The sequence below is a fragment of the Oncorhynchus masou genome, chromosome 28, assembly GCF_036934945.1.
Source record: "Oncorhynchus masou masou isolate Uvic2021 chromosome 28, UVic_Omas_1.1, whole genome shotgun sequence".
Classification (NCBI taxonomy): Eukaryota; Metazoa; Chordata; class Actinopteri; order Salmoniformes; family Salmonidae; genus Oncorhynchus; species Oncorhynchus masou.
Window position 1 is genome coordinate 77,271,939 of NC_088239.1, and position 21,816 is coordinate 77,293,754.

The following is a 21,816-nucleotide window of genomic DNA, read 5'->3' on the forward strand; positions in this document are numbered from 1 at the left end:
TTCATTAGCAGCCTAAGACATTCATTAGCAGACTAAGACATTCATTAGCAGCCTAAGACATTCATTAGCAGACTAAGACATTCATTAGCAGACTAAGACATTCATTAGCAGACTAAGACATTCATTAGCAGCCTAAGACATTCATTAGCAGACTAAGACATTCATTAGCAGACTAAGACATTCATTAGCAGACTAAGACATTCATTAGCAGCCTAAGACATTCATTAGCAGCCTAAGACATTCATTAGCAGCCTAAGACATTCATTAGCAGACTAAGACATTCATTAGCAGACTAAGACATTCATTAGCAGCCTAAGACATTCATTAGCAGACTAAGACATTCATTAGCAGCCTAAATATTCTGTTTGGCAAAGAGGCCTACAGGAGACACAACCAAACCTCATACTGCTAAAAGATGGACATAAGTTCTGCACTTGTGGACATATATTACGTCAACTTTAAGTTTAAAAAAAAGAGGTCTGCCTCACTCCTCACGATGCATGTTCATAACTTTTGAAATGACTGTCCATGCACACCTGGGTGTAAATTAGTCATTGATTATTATTCCATATTGCATGAATGAATAGTCTATGGCTACATGTGTAGTCTGTAAAGGCACAATCAAATGACAACTGTCCTAGTCCGTTGTCCTAGTAGCATAATGGATACAGGTGATGATGAAGGTGGAAAGGCTTAAAATGTTTCATCAGATCAATATACATTGTGTTATATTACTCTACTCCTTTAAAATCAGTAGGCTTTGGAGAGCTAAATCCCTCGCTCACACAGTTTGAGAGCCGTGCGGTCTCGTCCATGACACTGGCAGTGGCTGCACGCTCTCAGCAGCCAAACAAACTCCATGCTGTGCATTAGTAGTCTCGGAAACCCAACCTGACTGGTCACTGTTGCACGCTCTCAGCAGCCAAACAAACTCCATGCTGTGCATTAGAAGTTTCGAAAATCCCAACCTGACTGGTCACTGTTGCACGCTCTCAGCAGCCAAACAAACTCCATGCTGTGCATTAGTAGTCTCGAAAACCCAACCTGACTGGTCACTGTTGCACGCTCTCAGCAGCCAAACAAACTCCATGCTGTGCATTAGTAGTCTCGAAAACCCAACCTGACTGGTCACTGTTGCCTAGAGTCAGGTTTTCGATACTAGTGGATTAGCCGCACCAGATCATTAGTTATTTGTTTCAGATTGTTGTATTTACGCTGAGGTTGGATTCAGTGTGGCACACCTTGATCATCCAATCCCAAAATAACTGCATAAAGACTGGTCTGGTTGCATAATAACTTACATTATGCTATGCTTTATCTTGGACAGGTCGCAGTTGCAAATGAGAACTTGTTCTCAACTAGCCTACCTGGTTAAATAAAGTGAAATAAAAATAAATAAATGAGGTGTTATTAGGCTACTGACTCTTTGACATCTGTTTACTAAATGTAGTACATGTGTAATAAGGTAAAAGCGTGTGTGTGTGTGTGTGTGCGTGTTTGTGTGAGTGTCAAATGATGGGGCTTGACCTCGCTTACTTGTCAACATTCAAAAGGTCTTTGTTATTATTATTAAATATTTCAGTGCAGACAGTGAGCCTTCAGCTGACATATTTTCAATACCAGGATTGTTTTGAGGGGGTTTACATGCAGTATGAATATCTAGGATATAGGTCATCACTGTAAAATAGTATTATTTGTTAATACTATATACTACAAGTAATACCCATTTCCAAATTATGTCCATTATCAATATTGATTGGGAAAGAAATGCACTGCAAATTAAGGTTTGTCATATACAAAAAACAAAAGGCTAAACACTTGCTACTGTTTAACAAATGGGGGCACCCATCTATCTGACTGTCATTTGTCATTTTATGAATGGAAACTTTGTAACCGCTGATTGTACACGTTTCCACAATACTGCCGCGTGTAGGTTTAACTTTATTTGATGGACAGAAAATTGTCCAATAGTGGCACTCCCTTGAACAGGAAGTAAAATGACAGTCAACCAATAGGTATCACCTACATTTGCGTTCCTTTTTCCTCTGTTTTGTCACGCCTGGTTGTCCTCTCATAGGTGAGATATTTCATAAACTCTACTCTTTTACACAAATAACTCAAATACTGCCAGGCTTTTGACGTGCGTACATTTTTATACTGGATAAAAACATTTCATAGAGAAACATAAACATAGATACAGCGGTAGGTTTATTTACTACCTCAAGGCACAGGTCTACGCTAAAAATACACATTGCAGCCAAACAGGAGAGCGACATCCTATGCAATCGGCGCTACTGTTTTTAATAAATTAGTTGATTTCTGACAGATTTACCCAGTGCTTTAGATTTATATGTGGAGAAATTTGAGAGGAAATATGGCTATCTTAATACTCGGGTTACCCTTCACAATGCAAAGAGAGGTCATTATAGCAATCGATATGCTTTTGAAATGCAATAATATCTGAATGTCTGTAGCCCTAATATTTTTGACATGTGTATATACAGTATATATGATAGTATAAATACCTCACATGTGACTAGTAATAAGACTAAGCAATTAGCCAATTAAAATGTTTATCTGACTCCATAAAGATGATTTAGCAATATGGAAGAACAATATATTTGAGTTACACTAATAAGCAATCAAGAAATGTCTGAGAATGGAATCCTAAATACAAGTGTATTTAATTACTTTGGAAAATGAAGGGATTACATACAAGGCATCAAGCTTAAGTTATAAAGCATTAACAAGCATTACAAGACATTCAATGCTGGACCATAGCTAATTTTCTTCCATCTGGTTAAGAAGCAGCTCACCAACCTTCAGCTCAGGACAGACAACACACTTTCACTCAGAAATAAGTGAGTAGAAAAATAAATACAAAATATGCACAGGTCACAGGTTGGGAAAAGTGAAAACTAGAATGGGTGCTCCAGCACACAGTGCAGAGAGAACATTAATAAACACGTAACGTTCCGGTCAAAGAGACGTTTCATTAGCAGCCTAAGACATTCATTAGCAGCCTAAGACATTCATTAGCAGACTAAGACATTCATTAGCAGCCTAAGACATTCATTAGCAGCCTAAGACATTCGTTAGCAGACTAAGACATTCATTAGCAGACTAAGACATTCATTAGCAGCCTAAGACATTCATTAGCAGCCTAAGACATTCATTAGCAGACTAAGACATTCATTAGCAGCCTAAGACATTCATTAGCAGACTAAGACATTCATTAGCAGCCTAAATATTATGTTTGGCAAAGAGGCCTACAGGAGACACAACCAAACCACATACTACTAAAAAACAGACATAAAGATTTTGCATTAGTGCTGCACTTGTGGACATACATAAGCTTAATAAAAAAAAGTAGCAGTCAAAAGTTTGGACACACCTACTCATTCCAGGGTTTTTCTTTATTTTTTACTATTTTCTACATTGTATAATAATAGAGAAGACATCAAAACTATGAAATAACACTTGTGGAATCATGTAGTAACCAAAGAAGTGCCAAAGAACCAAAGAAGTGAGAGCCAGGTTCATCATAGCGCTTGATTGTTTGTTCAAATCAAATTTTATTTGTCACATACACATGGTTAGCAGATGTTAATGCGAGTGTAGCGAAATGCTTGTGCTTCTAGTTCCGACAATGCAGTAATAACCAACAAGTAATCTAACTAACAATTCCTAATCTACTGTCTTATACACAGTGTAAGGGGATAAAGAATATGTACATAAGGATATATGAATGAGTGATGGTACAGAGCAGCATAGGCAAGATACAGTAGATGGTATCGAGTACAGTATATACATGTGAGATGAGTATGTAAACAAAGTGGCATAGTTAAAGTGGCTAGTGATACATGTATTACATAAGGATGCAGTCGATGATATAGAGTACAGTATATACGTATGCATATGAGATGAATAATGTAAGGTAAGTAACATTATATAAGGTAGCATTGTTTAAAGTGGCTAGTGATATATTTACAACATTTCCCATCAATTCCCATTATTAAAGTGTCAGTGTGTAGGCAGCAGCCACTCAATGTTAGTGGTGGCTGTTTAACAGTCTGATGGCCTTGAGATAGAAGCTGTTTTTCAGTCTCTCAGTCCCAGCTTTGATGCACCTGTACTGACCTCGCCTTCTGGATGATAGCGGGGTGAACAGGCAGTGGCTCGGGTGGTAGATGTCCTTGATGATCTTTATGGCCTTCCTGTAACATCAGGTGGTGTAGGTGTCCTGGAGGGCAGGTAGTTTGCCCCCGATGATGCGTTGTGCAGACCTCACTACCCTCTGGAGAGCCTTACGGTTGAGGGCGGAGCAGTTGCCGTACCAGGCGGTGATACAGCCCGCCAGGATGCTCTCGATTGTGCCTCTGTAGAAGTTTGTGAGTGCTTTTGGTGACAAGCCGAATTTCTTCAGCCTCCTGAGGTTGAAGAGGCGCTGCTGCGCCTTCTTCACGATGCTGTCTGTGTGAGTGGACCAATTCAGTTTGTCTGTGATGTGTATGCCGAGGAACTTAAAACTTGCTACTCTCTCCACTACTGTTCCATCGATGTGGATAGGGGGTGTTCCCTCTGCTGTTTCTTGAAGTCCACAATCATCTCCTTAGTTTTGTTGACGTTGAGTGTGAGGTTATTTTCCTGACACCACACTCCGAGGGCCCTCACCTCCTCCCTGTAGGCCGTCTCGTCGTTGTTGGTAATCAAGCCTACCACTGTTGTGTCGTCCGCAAACTTGATGATTGAGTTGGAGGCGTGCGTGGCCACGCAGTCGTGGGTGAACAGGGAGTACAGGAGAGGGCTCAGAACGCACCCTTGTGGGGCCCCAGTGTTGAGGATCAGCGGGGAGGAGATGTTGTTACCTACCCTCACCACCTGGGGCGGCCCGTCAGGAAGTCCAGTACCCAGTTGCACAGGGCGGGTCGAGACCCAGGGTCTCGAGCTTGATGACGAGCTTGGAGGGTACTATGGTGTTGAATGCCGAGCTGTAGTCGATGAACAGCATTCTCACATAGGTATTCCTCTTGTCCAGATGGGTTAGGGCAGTGTGCAGTGTGGTTGAGATTGCATCGTCTGTGGACCTATTTGAGCGGTAAGCAAATTGGAGTGGGTCTAGGGAGTCAGGTAGGGTGGAGGTGATATGGTCCTTGACTAGTCTCTCAAAGCACTTCATGATGACGGAAGTGAGTGCTACGGGGCGGTAGTCGTTTAGCTCAGTTACCTTAGCTTTCTTGGGAACAGGAACGATGGTGGCCCTCTTGAAGCATGTGGGAACAGCAGACTGGTATAGGGATTGATTGAATATGTCCGTAAACACACCAGCCAGCTGGTCTGCGCATGCTCTGAGGGCGCGGCTGGGGATGCCGTCTGGGCCTGCAGCCTTGCGAGGGTTAACACGTTTAAATGTTTTACTCACCTCGGCTGCAGTGAAGGAGAGACCGCATTTTTCCGTTGCAGGCAGTGTCAGTGGCACTGTATTGTCCTCAAAGCGGGCAAAAAAGTTATTTAGTCTGCCTGGGAGCAAGACATCCTGGTCCGTGACTGGGCTGGATTTCTTCCTGTAGTCCGTGATTGACTGTAGACCCTGTCACATGCCTCTTGTGTCTGAGCCGTTGAATTGGGATTATACTTTGTCTCTGTACTGACGCTTAGCTTGTTTGATAGCCTTACGGAGGGAATAGCTGCATTGTTTGTATTCAGTCATGTTACCAGACACCTTGCCCTGATTGAAAGCAGTGGTTCGCGCTTTCAGTTTCACACGAATGCTGCCATCAATCCAAGGTTTCTGGTTAGGGAATGTTTTAATCGTTGCTATGGGAACGACATCTTCAACGCAGGTTCTAATGAACTCGCACACCGAATCAGCGTATTCGTCAATGTTGTTATTTGACGCAATACGAAACATGTCCCAGTCCACGTGATGGAAGCAGTGTGGAGTCAGCTTGGTCGGACCAGCGTTGGACAGACCTCAGCGTGGGAGCTTCTTTTTTTAGCTTTTGTCTGTAGGCAGGTATCAGCAAAATGGAGTCGTGGTCAGCTTTTCCGAAAGGGGGGCGGGGCAGGGCCTTATATGCGTCGCGGAAGTTAGAGTAACAGTGATCCAAGGTTTTTCCGCCCCTTATTGCGCAATCGATATGCTGATAAAATTTAGGGAGTCTAGTTTTCAGATTAGCCTTGTTAAAATCCCCAACAACGATGAATGCAGCCTCCGGATAAATGGTTTCCAGTTTGCAAAGAGTTAAATAAAGTTCGTTCAGACCCATCGATGTGTCTGCTTGGGGGGGGATATATACGGCTGTGATTATAATTGAAGAGAATTCTCTTGGTAGGTAATGCGGTCTACATTTGATTGTGAGGAATTCTAAATCAGGTGAACAGAAGGATTTGAGTTCCTGTATGTTTCTTTCATCGCACCATGCCTCGTTAGCCATAAGGCATACACCCCCACCCCTCTTCTTACCAGAAAGGTGTTTGTTTCTGTCGGCGCGATGCGTGGAGAAACCCGTTGGCTGCACCGCATCGGATAGCGTCTCTCCAGTGAGCCATGTTTCCGTGAAGCACAGAACGTTACAGTCTCTGATGTCCCTCTGGAATGCTACCCTTGCTCGGATTTCATCAACCTTGTTGTCAAGAGACTGGACATTGGCAAGAAGAATGCTAGGAAGTGGGGCACGATGTGCCCGTCTCCGTAGTCTGACCAGAAGACCGCTACGTTTCCCTCTTTTTCGGAGTCGTTTTTGGGGTCGCTGCATGCGATCCATTCCGTTGTCCTGTTTGTAAGGCAGAACACAGGATCCGCATCACGAAAAACATATTCTTGGTCGTACTGATGGTGAGTTGACGCTGATCTTATATACAGTAGTTCTTCTCGGCTGTATGTAATGAAACCTAAGATGACCTGAGGTACTAATGTAAGAAATAACACGTTCGACTAAACAAATCAAAATATATCAATACGGAAAATGTCAAGAACTTTATGTTTCTTCAAGGGCAGTCGAACAAACAATCAAGCGCTATGATGAACCTGGCTCTCATGAGGACCACCACAGGAAAGGAAGACCCAGAGTTACTACTGCTGCAGAGGATAAGTTCATTAGAGTTACCAGCCTCAGAAATTGTGTCTGTTAGTTCAAGTAGGTCAAGCTGTCATCAAGGCAAAGAAAGGGTGGCTACTTTGAAGAATCTAAAATATATTTTGATTTGTTTAACACATTTTTGGTTACTACATGATTCCATATGTGTTATTCTATCATTTTGATGTCTTCACTATAATTTTTCACTATGTAGAATGTAGAAAATAGTCAAAATAAAGAAAAACCCTTGAATGAGTCGGTGTGTCCAAACTTTTGGCAGGTACTTTATATATTATTTACATGTCCACCTCACAACACATGTTCATAACTTTTGAAATCACTGTCCATACACACCTGTGTGTAAATTAGGAAATTGATGAAAATACCATATTTCACAAATGATTAGACTATGACTACATGTGTAGACTATACAATGTTGTTGTTTTTTTTACACAAACTTCTAGAATTCGTTTTTTCTTCGCCTCCTTTTTATGGATGCCAATTGTTTGCCAGTAATCAAGTATTTCATCACTTGTCGAATTAATGTTAAGACCATTATTATTTTTCTTGATCCGCATTTGAGCTAACTCAAGAATACGAGATTCCCTCAAATTAAAAAGGTCTGTAGCTGGCACCTTATTCATTACATAGGATGTGTATTAATTAAATATCAGGGAATCTAATGGAATAAATTATCTAAACTTCCTATGGACCCACGGAAGCAAACATGAAGGATACGACCTGAACCGGACATTCCGAGTAATCAAGAATACTCCTAAGTATCCAGTCGCCATTTACCGAACCGAACTTCCAAAGTTATCAAAATAATCCACAATTTCTTAATGATATATCACTTTGGGGTCACCTTTTACTGTAGTGGGCATTGTACTTGTGTACCTGGACCATTTGTCATGCAACTCCAGGTAACAGAGAGCATATAAAGTAGTGCCAAGCCTACATGTCTGAACCAGTAATTGTCTACTTTGCAGACAGACAATGCATTTGGTCTTGCCGAGGACTCTCCACGGGACAAAGAGTTCTGCTCATCTGCTTAGAAGACTCTTCTCCCAAACGTACTTACCTACTTTAACGCTTTTTACCAAGGTAATGTGAATTGTTGAGTAATTTAAATGATCAGATAATATTCATATTTTTAATTAATAATGTTCATATTCGTGGTTTTGCTTGACACATTTTTTGCGTGCTTTTTATAGGCAAAGTGATGAATGCATTAGTTAGCACTACTGATATATGTATTTAACAATTTTCCAGGATCCATGCCCATTGTGTGATGAAGCAAAAGAAGTCCTTGAACCATACAAACACAGGGTGAGGTTATGTTTCTCAGAAAAATGCACCTTAAATGTTTGCTGAACAATTGGATAAGTGTCTGCTAAATGGCACCTTGACTTTTTCCACATTTTATTACATTACAGCCTGTTTCAAAAATGGATTAAATAGTTTTTCCCCCCTCATCAATCTATACACAATACCCCATAATGACAAAGTACATTCCATAAGTATTCAAATCCTTTGCTATGATACTTGAAATTAAGCTCAGGTGCATCCTGTTTCCATTGACCATCCTTGAGATGTTTCTACAACTTGGTTAGAGTCCACCTGTGGTAAATTAAATTGATTGGACATGATTTCGAAAGGCATACACCTGTCTATATAAGGTCCCACAGTTGACAGTGCATGTCAATGCAAAAACCAAGCCTTGAGGTCGAGGGAATTGTCCTTAGAGAGTCGAGACAGGATTGTGTCGAGGCACAGATCTGGGGAAGGGTACCAAAACATTTCTGCAGCATTGAAGGTCCCCAAGAACACAGTGGCCGACATCATTCTTAAATGGAAGAAGTTTGGAACCACCAAGACTCTTCCAAGAGCTGGCCGCTCTGCCCAACCAATCAATCGGGGGAGAAGGGCCTTGGTCAGGGAGGTGACCAAGAACCCAATGGTCACTTTGACAGAGCTCAAGAGTTCCTCTGTGGAGATGTGAGAACCTTACAGAAGGACAACCATCTCTGCAGCACTCCACCATTCAGGCCTTTATGGTAGAGTGGCCAGACGGAAGCCACTCCTCAGTAAAAGGCACATGACAGCCTGCTTGGAGTTTGCCAAAGGTCATCTGAAGGACTCCCAGACCATAAGAAACAAGATTCTCAGGTCTGATGAAACCAAGATCGAACTCTTTGGCCTAAATGCCAAGCGGAATGTCTGGAGGAAACCTGGCACCATCCCTATGGTGAGGGATGTTTTTCAGCAGCAGGGACTGGGACATTAGTCAGGATCGAGGGAAAGATAAACGGATCAAAGTACAGAGAGATCCTTGATGAAAACCTGCTCCAGAGCGCTGAGGACCTCAGACTGGGGTGAAGGTTCACCTTCCAACAGGGCAATGACCCTAAGCACACAGCCAAGACAATGCAGGAGTGGCTTTGGGACAAGTCTCTGAATGTCCTTGAGTGGCCCAGCCAGAGCCCGGACTTGAACCCGATCGAACCTCTCTGGAGAGACCTGAAAATAGCTGTGCAGCGATGCTCCCCATCCAACCTGACAGAGCTTGAGAGGATCTGCAGAGAAGAATGGGAGAAACTCCCCAAATACAGGTGTGCCAAGCTTGTAGCGTCATACCAGAGAAGACTCGATGCTGTAATTGCTGCCAAAGGTACTTCAACAAAGTACTGAGTATAGGGTCTGAATACCTATTTAAATGTGATATTTTTGGGAATTAAAAAAAAATACATTTTCAAACATTTCAAAATACCTTTTTTTGCTTTGTCATTATGGGGTATTGTGTGTAGATTGAAGAGGAAAGAAAACAATTTAATCAATTTTAGAGTAAGGCTGTAACGTACCAAAATGTGTAAAAAGTAAAGTGGTCTGAATATTTCCGAAAGCACTGAGTGTTCAAAACATTACGCTTTGAGACAGTTGAGACATGGATTGTGTATGTGTGCCATTCAGAGTGTGAATGGGCAAGACAAAAGATTGAAGTTCCTTTGAACGGGGTATGGTAGTATGTACCATGTGTACTGGTTTGTGTCAAGAACGGCAACACTGCTGGGCTTTTTACGCTCAACAGTTTCCTGTGTATATCGAGAATGGTCCACCACCCAAAGGACATCCAGCCAACTTGACGCAACTGTGGGAAGCATAGTAGTTACCATGTGCCAGCTTCTCTGTAGAACGCTGGACACATTGGAGTCCAGGCCCCGACGAATTGAGGCTGTTCTGAGGGCAAAAAGGGGGCGGTGCAACTCCATATTCAGAAGATGTGTCTAATGTTTGGTATACTCAGTGTATTATGAAAAGGTCAATTTACTAATGAATGTCTTCTTTTATTTCTGTTATTTACAGTATATTTTTCTGCAGGTAGATATCACACTGCCGGAGAACAAAATTTGGTGGGACAGATACAAATACGACATCCCAGTTTTCCATCTGAATGGACAGTTTCTAATGATGCACAGAGTTAGCACTTCACTCCTGGAAAAACGGTTGGCTGAAGTGGATGAAGAACAACAATAAAATGACTTTGCAATAGTGTAGCCTACTTAAAGCTAGAATCCAGGTCACCCCACCTGTGTTTTGGTAAAGAACTGAGGGATGGGCACTATAACTATGCTCAAATTCATGGACAGAGATATAGATGCAAGGTCAGACCATGCATGATATTAAAATGATCGTTTTAACCATTTTCTTTTAAGGCTATTCAGTGTTTGTTTGCATTTACATTGTTTACAATTATTGGGAGTAAAATAAGCTTCTATTTTGGGTTCTCATGGAGTGTGACAGTTGAACAAAGCTCATGAGGCAGGGTAGCCTAGTGGTTAGAGCGTTGGACTAGTAACTGGAAGGTTGCGAGTTCAAACCCCCGAGCTGACAAGGTACAAATCTGTCGTTCTGCCCCTGAACAGGCAGTTAACCCACTGTTCCCAGGCCGTCATTGAAAATAAGAATTTGTTCTTAACTGACTTGCCTGGTTAAATAAAGGTTAAAAATAAGTTATATTCTTCAAAGATTAATGTATATATATCATTATTTTATAAGTCCAAAAATGAAAGTAGCAACTAAGCATTCCCTCTTTAAATATACAGTTATGGCCTACTGACTCCCGAGTGGCCCAGCATCATCCGGGTTTGGCCGGGGTAGGCCGTCATTTAAAATAAGAATTTGTTCTTAACTAACTTGCCTAGTTAAATAAAGGTTAAATAAAAATTATATGTACAGTTGAAGTCGGAAGTTTTGCCAAATACATTTAAACTCAGTTTTTCACAATTCCTGACATTTAATCCTAGTAAGAATTCCCTATTTTAAGTCAGTTAGGATCACCACTTCATTTAAAGAATGTGAAATGTCAGAATAGTAGCAGAGAGAATTATTGAGAATGATTTATTTCAGCTTTTATTTCTTTCATCACATTCTCAGTGGGTCAGAAGTTTACATACACTCAATTAGTATTTTGTAGCATTGCCTTTAAACTGTTTAACTTGGGTCAAATGTTTTGGGTAGCCTTCCACAAGCCTCCCACAATAAGTTGGGTACATTTTGGCCCATTCCTCCTGACAGAGCTGGTGAAACTGAATCAGGTTTGTAGGCCTCCTTGCTCGCACACGCTTTTTCAATTCTGCCCACACATTTTCTATGGGATTGAGGTCAGGGCTTTATGATGGCCACTCCAATATGTTGACTTTGTTGTCCTTAAGCCATTTTGCAACAACTTTGGAAGTATGCTTGGGGTCATTGTCCATTTGGAAGACCCATTTGCGACCAAGCTTTAACTTCTTGAGATGTTGCTCAATATATCCACATCATTTTCCTCCTTCATAATGCCATCTATTTTGTGAAGTGCACCAGTCCCTCCTGCAGCAAAGCACCCCCACAACATGATGCTGCCACCCCCGTGCTTCACGGTTGGGATGGTGTTCCTCAGCTTGCAAGCCTCCCCCTTTTTCCTCCAAACATAACGATGGTCATTTTGGCCAAACAGTTCTATTTTGTTTCATAAGACCAGAGGACATTTCTCCAAAAACTACGATCTTTGTCCCCATGTGCAGTTGCAAACCGTAGTCTGGCTTTTTTATGGCGGTTTTGGAACAGTGGCTTCTTCCTTGCTGAGTGGCCTTTCAGGTTATGTCGATATAGGACTCGTTTTAGTGTGGATATAGATATTTTTGTACCTGTTTCCTCCAGCATCTTCACACCAAAGTACGTTCATCTCTAGGAGACAGAATGCATCTCCTTCCTGAGCAGTATGATGGCTGCATGGTCCCATGGTGTTTATACTTGCGTACTATTGTTTGTACAGATGAACGTGGTACCTTCAGGCTTTTGGAAATAGCTCCCAAGGATGAACCAGACTTGTGTAGGTCTACAATTTTTCTTTCTGAGGTTTTGGCTGATTTCTTTTGATTTTCCCATGTCAAGCAAAGAGGCACTGAGTTTGAAGGTAGGCCTTGACATACATCCACAGGTACACTTCCAATTGACTCAAATTATGTCAATTAGCCTATCAGAAGCTTCTAAAGCCATGACATTTTTTAAATATTTTCCAAGCTGTTTAAATGCACAGACAACTTAGTGTATGCAAACTTCTGACCCACTGGAATTGTCATAAAGTGAATTATAAGTGAAATAATCTGTCTGTAAACAATTGTTGGAAAAATTACTTGTGTCATGCACAAGGTAGATATCCTAATCGACTTGCCAAAACTATAGTTTGTTATTAACTAGAAATGTGTGGTGGCTGAAAAACGAGTTTTAATGACTCCAACATAAGTGTATGTAAACTTCCGACTTCAGCTGTAGGCATTTTTTTATTTGACTGAAATAAATATAGGCCTATAATTTTCTTAAGTGAAATGCATGCTTATGGTGATGATTATCTTTTGTCAATACATTTTAAATATCAAAAAGACAGCCGTCTTACATTGGATGAATAATAACCAAGTACCGGTAATTGATTTGAAAGTGAAAGTTCCTGGATAGACCACCAGGATACGCCAAGGTACCCGAGATCATCATTCCGCCGAGGACCCTCCCATTGGTGGCAAGTTTTGTTTCTGCAATAATCTGATTGGATGGGGGAGACCGTTATTGTATGTCTGACTGGCTAGACGGCTTGATTTACCAGCTGACTGGGGGGAAGTTGGCGTGGATCACTGACATTAAACCAAACGATTATTTGATCATCTTGCGTCGCAGTGTGTATAATCATAATTTGAAGACTTGGGATCTCACACTGAAGGTATGTATAGTTTAGATATTAGTAAGTACAAATGGTAAAATGTAAGGTGTGGCACATGAGTTAACAAAATTAACATTTCGTTTTGTGTCTGGCTCAATACACCCACACACCCTGCTGTCAAAACAATGCAATGGGGTTCACAATGCATAAAGCTAATGTTAGTTACAGTGTTACAATCTAACAGTGTTTTGACAACAGAGCGTTTTGGATACGTGTACTGTGTATGTTATTACTTGTCTTTATGAACAATGTCAATAGTCACCGTGAAAGAGTGTTATTTTTGTAAATGGTCTGATAAATTGCGAGGCTACTTTCATTTATCTAACATGTACAGTGCATTCAATTTTCTGAAAACGGTATCTGCTCTTTGAGTCTTCTTGGCAGCTCTCTCTTTGGGACTTGTCTGTGATAATCCCAAAAATGCTGTCATGAGGCCGAGGGCACATTTGCTCCAGAACGTTAGTTAATTAGTCAGAGCATTTCTCGTACAGTTGTCATTGCGTTCAGCTGTTGCATTATTGTTGACTCGTGTAGGCTTCTTCAATTGGACAGCCAAGCCAATGATGACATACAGACTGAAAAACATGACAATATTATATTTTTAATTAAAAATAAATACATATTTTATTTTTTAACTTTAACACACTCTTTTAAAGTGTGTCTATTACAGCAAAACGGTCAAATTACCCATTTCAATTTCACGTTGAGTGCACAGACCGCACACACACTATGGATAGTTAGTTACAAGTAACTGCCAAAATAAAGGAAACACCAACTTGGTGTTAATACGGCGTTGGGCCAACACAAGCCAGAACAGCTGTCTGGAATTCTATCGGAGGGATGCGACACCATTGTTCCACAATAATTCCATAATTTGGTGTTTTGTTGTTGATGGTGGTGGTGGTGGCTGTGTAATACCAATATTCACATTGCACTGTGCTGTATGTGGAGAGTTTAGCATTACTAATGATCTCTGTGGTGTATTATTTGGATTAAAATATGAATTACACTAAAGGTTAGACTAGAACTTGTGTGAAACACATGGTGAACGGATATCGTTGTGGCTATAAAAATGATAGATGGATTAATACTATTCTGTTGTCTGCCTGAGCCTCATAGACAACAATGATGCAAAGCATCCTGGGGGATCACAACAACAGAAGTTGTCATGTAACAGAGAACAGTCAGGTTCTAATAGGCTGGGGTGTAAAATAAAGGCTGATATTATATGCCTTTCCTATGTTTGGAAGACCATATAGTAACAACGAGGAAATAAGATGTCGAAGAGAATGTTAGATTGAGGCAAGGGGTCACTCACAGACAGTGCTGAGGTCAATTGTAATCAAATTAATTTAGTCAACAAAAATTATAATTTTCCTTAATGGAAAAAAGGAATTTCAGTTAACTGCCTGAATTGACCGACTAGCAATGGCATTGACACCAACCATGCTCACAGAACACAGCCCCAGGGAGCAACAAAGTAGATTTACAGTGCAGTATGTGGGAGGACGGCATAGTGTTATAGTGTCCTACAATGTGTCTACTGTGAAAATATCGATTGGTCAGTGCTGTGGCTACCAGGTCTCACAATCCACTGTTGTAGCAGGCATTGTGCCAATTCTCAATGGCTGTCAGCCATCATGAAATGGGAAAAGTACCCATCTGAAGTGGTGACTGTGCAGATGACAATCACTCCCAAGGTTTCTCTGAAGTGTCAGTTTCCTTAGTGTGTTATAGCATTGTACATCTGTACGTGCCTTGGTAAGATGGAGGGATAAAATAGTGAAGAATAGTGGAGAATTGGATATGGCTCTACTTCCCAGATGCACCAAAATAGTATTCTCAGTGTGTGTTTGAATTTACGTGTGTGGGTGTGTTCAAATAGATAGTCAGTAGTAGTAGTAGTTATTTGAATCAATCTAAATGGGCACCCTTCCAGCACAAGGCCAATGTTGTTTTTTACCCCTGAAAACATCTGTACAGTGGTTTTGGTCAAGTAGTATCTCTAGTTTTCCATTGGATTTAACTGATCATTCAAAATCCCTATTTCGCCAAAGAGCTTGTTGCTATGCAATGGGATAGCTTGTCACTCCTCGTCACTCCTCTGATTGGCCCAGAAGAGTAAACAAATCATGACATGTTGATGTTGTTTATCTCAGACTTGATCTACTACTTGACAGCTGGCACAGTGCCAAACTAATCCCCTGCAGTTTCACATTAAACTGACAGTGACGCGTAATATTATTATTATTATTATTAATATTATTATTATTACATTAAGTGATTCTGTGGTGATACGGTAATATCCTCTGATTGACAGGGGTAATCCCTCCGAGTTAAAGGCACTAGCCCCTATGGGCTGTATCCATATCCGCGTTGGTTTCCCCTCCCCTTGTCTGTTCAGAGCCACGACAGTTCGACGCCTTCTATTAATTGCACAAAGCACAGTGACATCAATGGCAGTTAGAAAAGCCATCACAGACAATCAGGCCTTCATGCCAAATGGTATGTATGTCAACTCATAGATTATATGTGTCAGCCAGGGCCTAAACACAGATAATGTTCTAGTAGCAGATGACATTCATATTCTGACTATCTCTGAAACCCATTTAGATAATACCTTAGATGACACATATGCTACAGTGGTAGCAAAACATGGTTATAACATCTACAGAAAATACAGAAATGACAGTGGTGGAGGTGCTGTTTATATTCAGAACCACATTCCTGTAAAGATTAGAGAGGATCTCATGTTAAATACTGTTGAAGTAATATGACTACAGGTTCATCTTCCTCACCTGAAGACCATTCTGGTGGGAAGCTGCTATAGACCAAGTGATAACAGTCAGTATCTGGATAACGTGTGAAATGCTTGATAATGTATTTGATATCAACAGAGGTATATTTTCTGGGTGATTTAAATATTGACTGGCTTTCATCAAGTTGCCCAATCAAAAAAAAAAAACGTTTCAAACTGTCACCAGTGCCTGCAACCTGGTTCAGGTTGTCAGTCAACCTACCAGGGTAGTTACAAACAGCATAGGAATAAAATCATCAAACATGTATTGATCACATCTTTACTAAGGCTGCAGAAATGTGCTTGAAAGCAGTATCCAGATCCATCTGATGTAGTGATCACAATATAGTAGCCATATCTAGGAAAACCAAAGTTCCAAAGGCTTGGTCTAATATAATGTATAAGAGGTCACACAATAAGTTTTGTGGTGATTCCTATGTTGCTGTAAATAATATTTGTCGGTCCGTGGTGTGTAATGAGGAGCAATCAGACGCTGCACTTGACACATTTATTAAATTCCTTATTCCAGTTACTGATAAGCAGCACCCATTAAGAACATGACTATAAAAATGGTTAAATCCCTGTGGATTGGTGAGGAATTAAAAAATTGTATGGTTGAGAGTGATGAGGAATGGTAAATAAGTCTGGCTGCACAACCGATTGGCAAACATATTGCAAATTGAGAAGTCATGTGACTAAACTAAATAAAAAATAAACTACACTATGTAACAAAGATAAATGACATAAAGAATGATAGTAAAGCTTTGGAGCACCTTCAATGACATTTTTGGGAAAAATGCAAACTTTGAATCATATGGCTCATTCATCACAAAATTGACTGATATTGCCAACTACTTTAATGATCATTCATTAGCAAACTTAGTCATGACATGCCAGCAACAAACACTGACACTACACATCCAAGTATATCTGACCAAATTATGAAAGACAAGCATTGTAATTTTGAGTTATGTAAAGTGAGTATGGAAGAGGTGAAGCAATTATTGTTGTCTATCAACAATGACAAGCCACTGGGGTCTGACATCTTGGATGGAAAATTACTGAGTATAATAGTGGACAATATTGCCACTCCTATTTGACATATTTTCAATTTAAGCCTACTAATTTAAGCCTGGAAAGAAGCAAAAGTAATTCCACCACCTAAGAATATTAATGCCCCCTTTACTGGCTCAAATAGCCGGCCAATCAGCCTGTTAACAACCCTTAGTAAACTTTTACAAAAAATTGTGTTTGACCAGATACAATGCTATTTTACAGTAAACAAATTGACAACAGACTTTCGCACTCTTATAGGGAAGGACATTTCAACAAGCACAGCACTTACACAAATGACTGATGATTGGCTGAGAGAAATTGATGATAACAGCCCCCATAATCTTTTTTTGTTAGACTTCAGTGCGGCTTTTGACATTATCGATCATAGTCTGCTGCTGGAAAAACATGTGTTATGGCTTTACACCCCCTGCTATATTGTAGATAGACAGCTAACTCTAACAGAACACAGAGGGTGTTCTTTAATGGAAGCCTCTCCAACATAATCCAGGTCGAATTAGGAATTCCCCAGGGCAGCAATCTAGGCCCCTTACTTTTTTCAATCTTTATGAAAACAACATGCCATTGGCTTTGAGTAAAGCCATTGTGTCTATGTATGCGGAGGACTCAACACTATACACGTCAGCTACTACACCGACTGCAACACTTAACAAAGAGCTGCAGTTTGTTTCAGAATGGGTGGCAATGAATAAGTTGGTCCTCAATATTTAAACTAAATACGTTGTATTTGGGACAAATCATTCACTAAACCTCAACTAAATCTTGTAATAAATAATGTGGAAATTGAGCAAGTAACCCTGGATTGTAAACTGTCATGGTCAAAACATATTGGGGAGAAGTCTGTCCATAATAAAGTGCGACTAACAGCACTAACAAAAATTATATTCTACATCAAGTAACTGATGTAAGCAGTAAAATTAGATTTTTAAAAACAGAGAGTAATGAGAGAGCATTACACCTTATGGAACAGTGGAGACTGTGAAGCAACACAAACTGGCATCCACACAATTACATGTTTTATTTAACTAGGCAAGTCAGTTAAGAACAAATTCTTATTTACAATGACGGCCTACCCCGGCCAAACCCAGACGACAATGGGCCAATTGTGCGCCGGCTTATGGGGTTCCCAATCACAGCTGGTTGTCGAACCAGGGTCTGTCTTGACCCCTCTATCACTGAGATGCAGTGTCTTAGACAGCTGCGCCACTCAGAAGCCCACACGTACACATTTTTAATTTTTTAAATTTTACTAGGCAAGTCAGTTAAGAACAAATTCTTATTTTCAATAACGGCCTAGGAACAGTGGGTTAACTGCCTGTTCAGGGGCAGAACGACAGATTTGTACCTTGTCGGCTCGGGGATTCGAACTTGCAACCTTTCGGGTTACTAGTCCAACGCTCTAACCTCTAGGCTACCCTTGCCGCACATTGATTTTGTATTGTAGAGATGTGGTAGTGGAGTAGTCTGTGGTGAAATCTGTTGTATTGTAATGTTTTTATTGTATAAGGCAGTTAAATTGTATAAGGCAGTTAATTTTGCTGGACCCCGGGAAGAATAGCTGCTGCCTTGGTAGGAACTAATGGGGATCCATAATGAATACAAATGCAAATACAGATGCTACACAGCAGCCATGCCTCTCTAGATACAGTGGTTTTGCTCATGTTGTGGTAAGATATAGGATGCCAATTCTTGTTTTAGGTTAGCTAGGCCACAGTTTAAGCCATACTTTGAGCAGTTCTGTACTAAACGCTAGCCCTGTCTAGCCCTTTCCCACTATAACCGAAGAGATATACTGTAGCCTATTTATACATGTGGGATTTCTGTTGAGGTATTGGATTAAAAGGGCATCTGAAAAACAAAAGGGCAGATTTTTTGCTCTAATTTGTGCCCGGGGCAGCATGCCATGCAAAAGGCAGCATGGAGTCCTTTTCCTGCCATGCCACAATGGTCGGTTGGCAGCACACACAGAGCTGGGTGGGCACTGTCCCTGGCACACACAGTCAAAGCCCCTTTGTACTCAGTCCCACATTGGCTATTTATATCCATTAACTTCCTTATTGCGGTTGATTAACCACAAACGAGTCGCTATGGGGTTTTCTCTCAGAAAAGTATGCAGCTATGTTATGGTCAAACACTAGTTGAAGAGGAATGCTGTAGTGTAGTTGTGTGGGAACAGTGTAGATAATTGTGCCAGCCTAGAGTCAGTGGATGCTCACAGGCATTTGAAATGGGATATTCTCGATAAAAAATGAGTTGAATGCTCGAAAATGCAAAAATGTTAACCATGTGTGTAGAGATGTTTGGAAAATGAATTTGTCTGCTGGCATGCTGTTGAAAGGTGTGAGTAAAACTAAAAAGCTAAATTGTGTTTAAAACAAACCGGCTATACAAGAGTTGGAAGTTCTCATGTGTGTGGTTTGGGACTGGCCAATGCATATCCACTGTCTTTGAAACAATTATTTTTGGTCTAATGTGAAAAGCCTTTGTGGTGCGTTTCACTTGGCTGAGTGAAAATTAATAAACAAATTGAAAAACATGAGCCTCCTACATCTCTTGAGGTCTAAAAAAATGACCACCACCTACGGAAACCACCTTAATACATTGTGTTTGGCATCAGTACACTATATCAGTTATTGTTTTAAACCTTTTACTACCAAAACCAGAAAAGTGTTTAAATGCAGTTTTCACAGACAGCATTATTAGCCAATTAGTCTTAAAGATTAGACATTTGGAAAGATTTAAGACACCACAACTATTGTGTGTGTGTGTGTGTGTGTGTGGGGGGGGGGGGAATTATATATGCGGTCATGCAAGCTTAGGGAGAGCCCAGAAGTGCAGTCTTTTGCAGAGCTAGTTCTCACCAAACTGGCCTACTTCCTATGTGCCCCTTCCTCTAGCTGTTTAAATGAACCACACTTTGTCCCAAAGGACACTGAGAATGGAAGGAAGAGGAGGGGGGGGATCTACGACTCTGCGTCCTTAAAGATGGAATTAAGACTGGTTAGAGGTTACCGGCTGTGGTCAGCGGGGTGGTGGAAAGCAGTCTGTCAAACAAGCTATATTTAAGTCTCTCTGGTCCCTTTCCCACAGTGCTAGAGCTCAGAAAATGCGAGAGGGGGAGAGACCTCAAGTTGAAGCCAAACAGCATGGCTAGCTAGCATGGAATGCTATCGTGCTATCCTATCCTCTACTCAGTTTACTGTTTCATTTGGGGGCTGATTCACAAGTACTCTAACTGTGTGATTTGGGTCAGGCCTAGATGGCTTATCATGCCATTGTGCTACACTATACTGTTTCAGTTGAGGACTGATTCACAAGTACTGTAACTCACTAACCCCCTATCTGATACATCTACTGCAGCCCTCATCCTCCACATACAACACCCATTCTGCCAGTCACATTCTGTTAAAGGTCTCCAAAGCACACACATCCCTGGGTAGCTCCTCTTTTCAGTTCGCTGCCGCTAGCAACTGGAACGAGCTGCAACAAACACTCAAACTGAACAGTTTTATCTCAATCTATTCATTCATAGACTCAATCATGGACACTCTTACTGACAGTTCTGTCTGCTTTGAGTGATGTTTTGTTGTCTCTACCTTTTTGCCTTTTGTGCTGTTGTCTATGCTCAATAATGTTTGTACCTTGTTTTGTGCTGCTACCATGCTGTGTTGTCATGTGTTGCTGCCATGCTGTTGTTGTCTTAGGTCTCTCTTTATATAGTGTTGTGTTGTCTTTCTTGCAGTGATGTGTGTTTTGTCCTATATTTATATTTTATAAAAATAGATATTTTTTTATCCTAGCCCCTGTCCCCACAGGAGGCCTTTTGGTAGGTCATCTTTGTAAATAAGAATTTGTTGTTAACTGACTTTCCTAGTTAAATAAATGTTACATAAAAAATGTAATAAACTGTGATTGGGGTCAGGACTAGCTAGCTTAGAATGCTATCGTTCTACACAGTATACTCTGTTTCAGTTGAGAGCTGATTCACATGTAGCACACTGAATGATTTGTTTTTGGGGAGGGCTGAGGAAATCTGCATGGAATAAAGCCATTGTTTATCCATTGTGATGGCACAATCTGGGAATTCCTAGTTACACAACATTTTACTGGAAGAATTCAAGCCAATCCGATAACTGTGAGTCACAATTTGAAAAAAGCACAGTCTTTCCTCTCTGTCCTTTATCTTAAAATGATCGGCGACTAGAAAGACCAAACACAGGGTAAATTTATCCGATACATTGTTGCTGCAGAGAGACTGACCTCTGAAAGATGGGAAACGAGTTAATAGGCCTCTGCACAATGGTTCCTCAATAAAAGGCAAACCACAGTGTTATGACTCACGTTAACTATGTTATTGGTCAAACCTAAAAACAATATTAACCTATTCTATTGATATGGACATAAGACACTGTTTCATTGAATAAGTAACATTTAACTTGAAGGTGTTGGATATTGGTTGTCACCAACTCTGTAACAATGTATACACTTAGACTACTGTTTCTTACAACTGAGGGACTTGACTGACCAAGGGCCTAGACAAAACAGTGTGAATCAATCTACAACCCAACAAAACGTTATACACTTGACCATAAGCCACATTCTTTCATTGTTAA

At 40.7% G+C, this 21,816-nt stretch overlaps 2 protein-coding genes across 3 annotated transcripts in view; both read left to right on the forward strand.

Moving 5' to 3' along the window:
• The first annotated feature begins 2,030 nt into the window (after positions 1-2,030).
• On the forward strand, positions 2,031-10,780 carry c28h5orf63 (chromosome 28 C5orf63 homolog). The gene is made up of 4 exons (XM_064943430.1): positions 2,031-2,077; positions 8,069-8,183; positions 8,352-8,408; positions 10,443-10,780. Exons 2-4 carry the CDS (start codon positions 8,076-8,078, stop codon positions 10,611-10,613), a joined length of 336 nt encoding a protein of 111 aa, XP_064799502.1. The 5' UTR covers positions 2,031-2,077; positions 8,069-8,075; the 3' UTR covers positions 10,614-10,780.
• A 1,253-nt stretch (positions 10,781-12,033) lies between these two features.
• The window catches only part of LOC135518330 (E3 ubiquitin-protein ligase MARCHF3-like), a 28,938-nt gene continuing 19,155 nt past the window's right edge, over positions 12,034-21,816 (forward strand). The window contains exon 1 of one of the 2 annotated variants that reach the window (XM_064943429.1): positions 12,034-13,332. The gene's annotated coding sequence lies outside the window, so the exon portion shown is untranslated. The remainder of the gene's footprint in view (positions 13,333-21,816) is intronic. The other variant, XM_064943428.1, reaches the window with a different exon arrangement.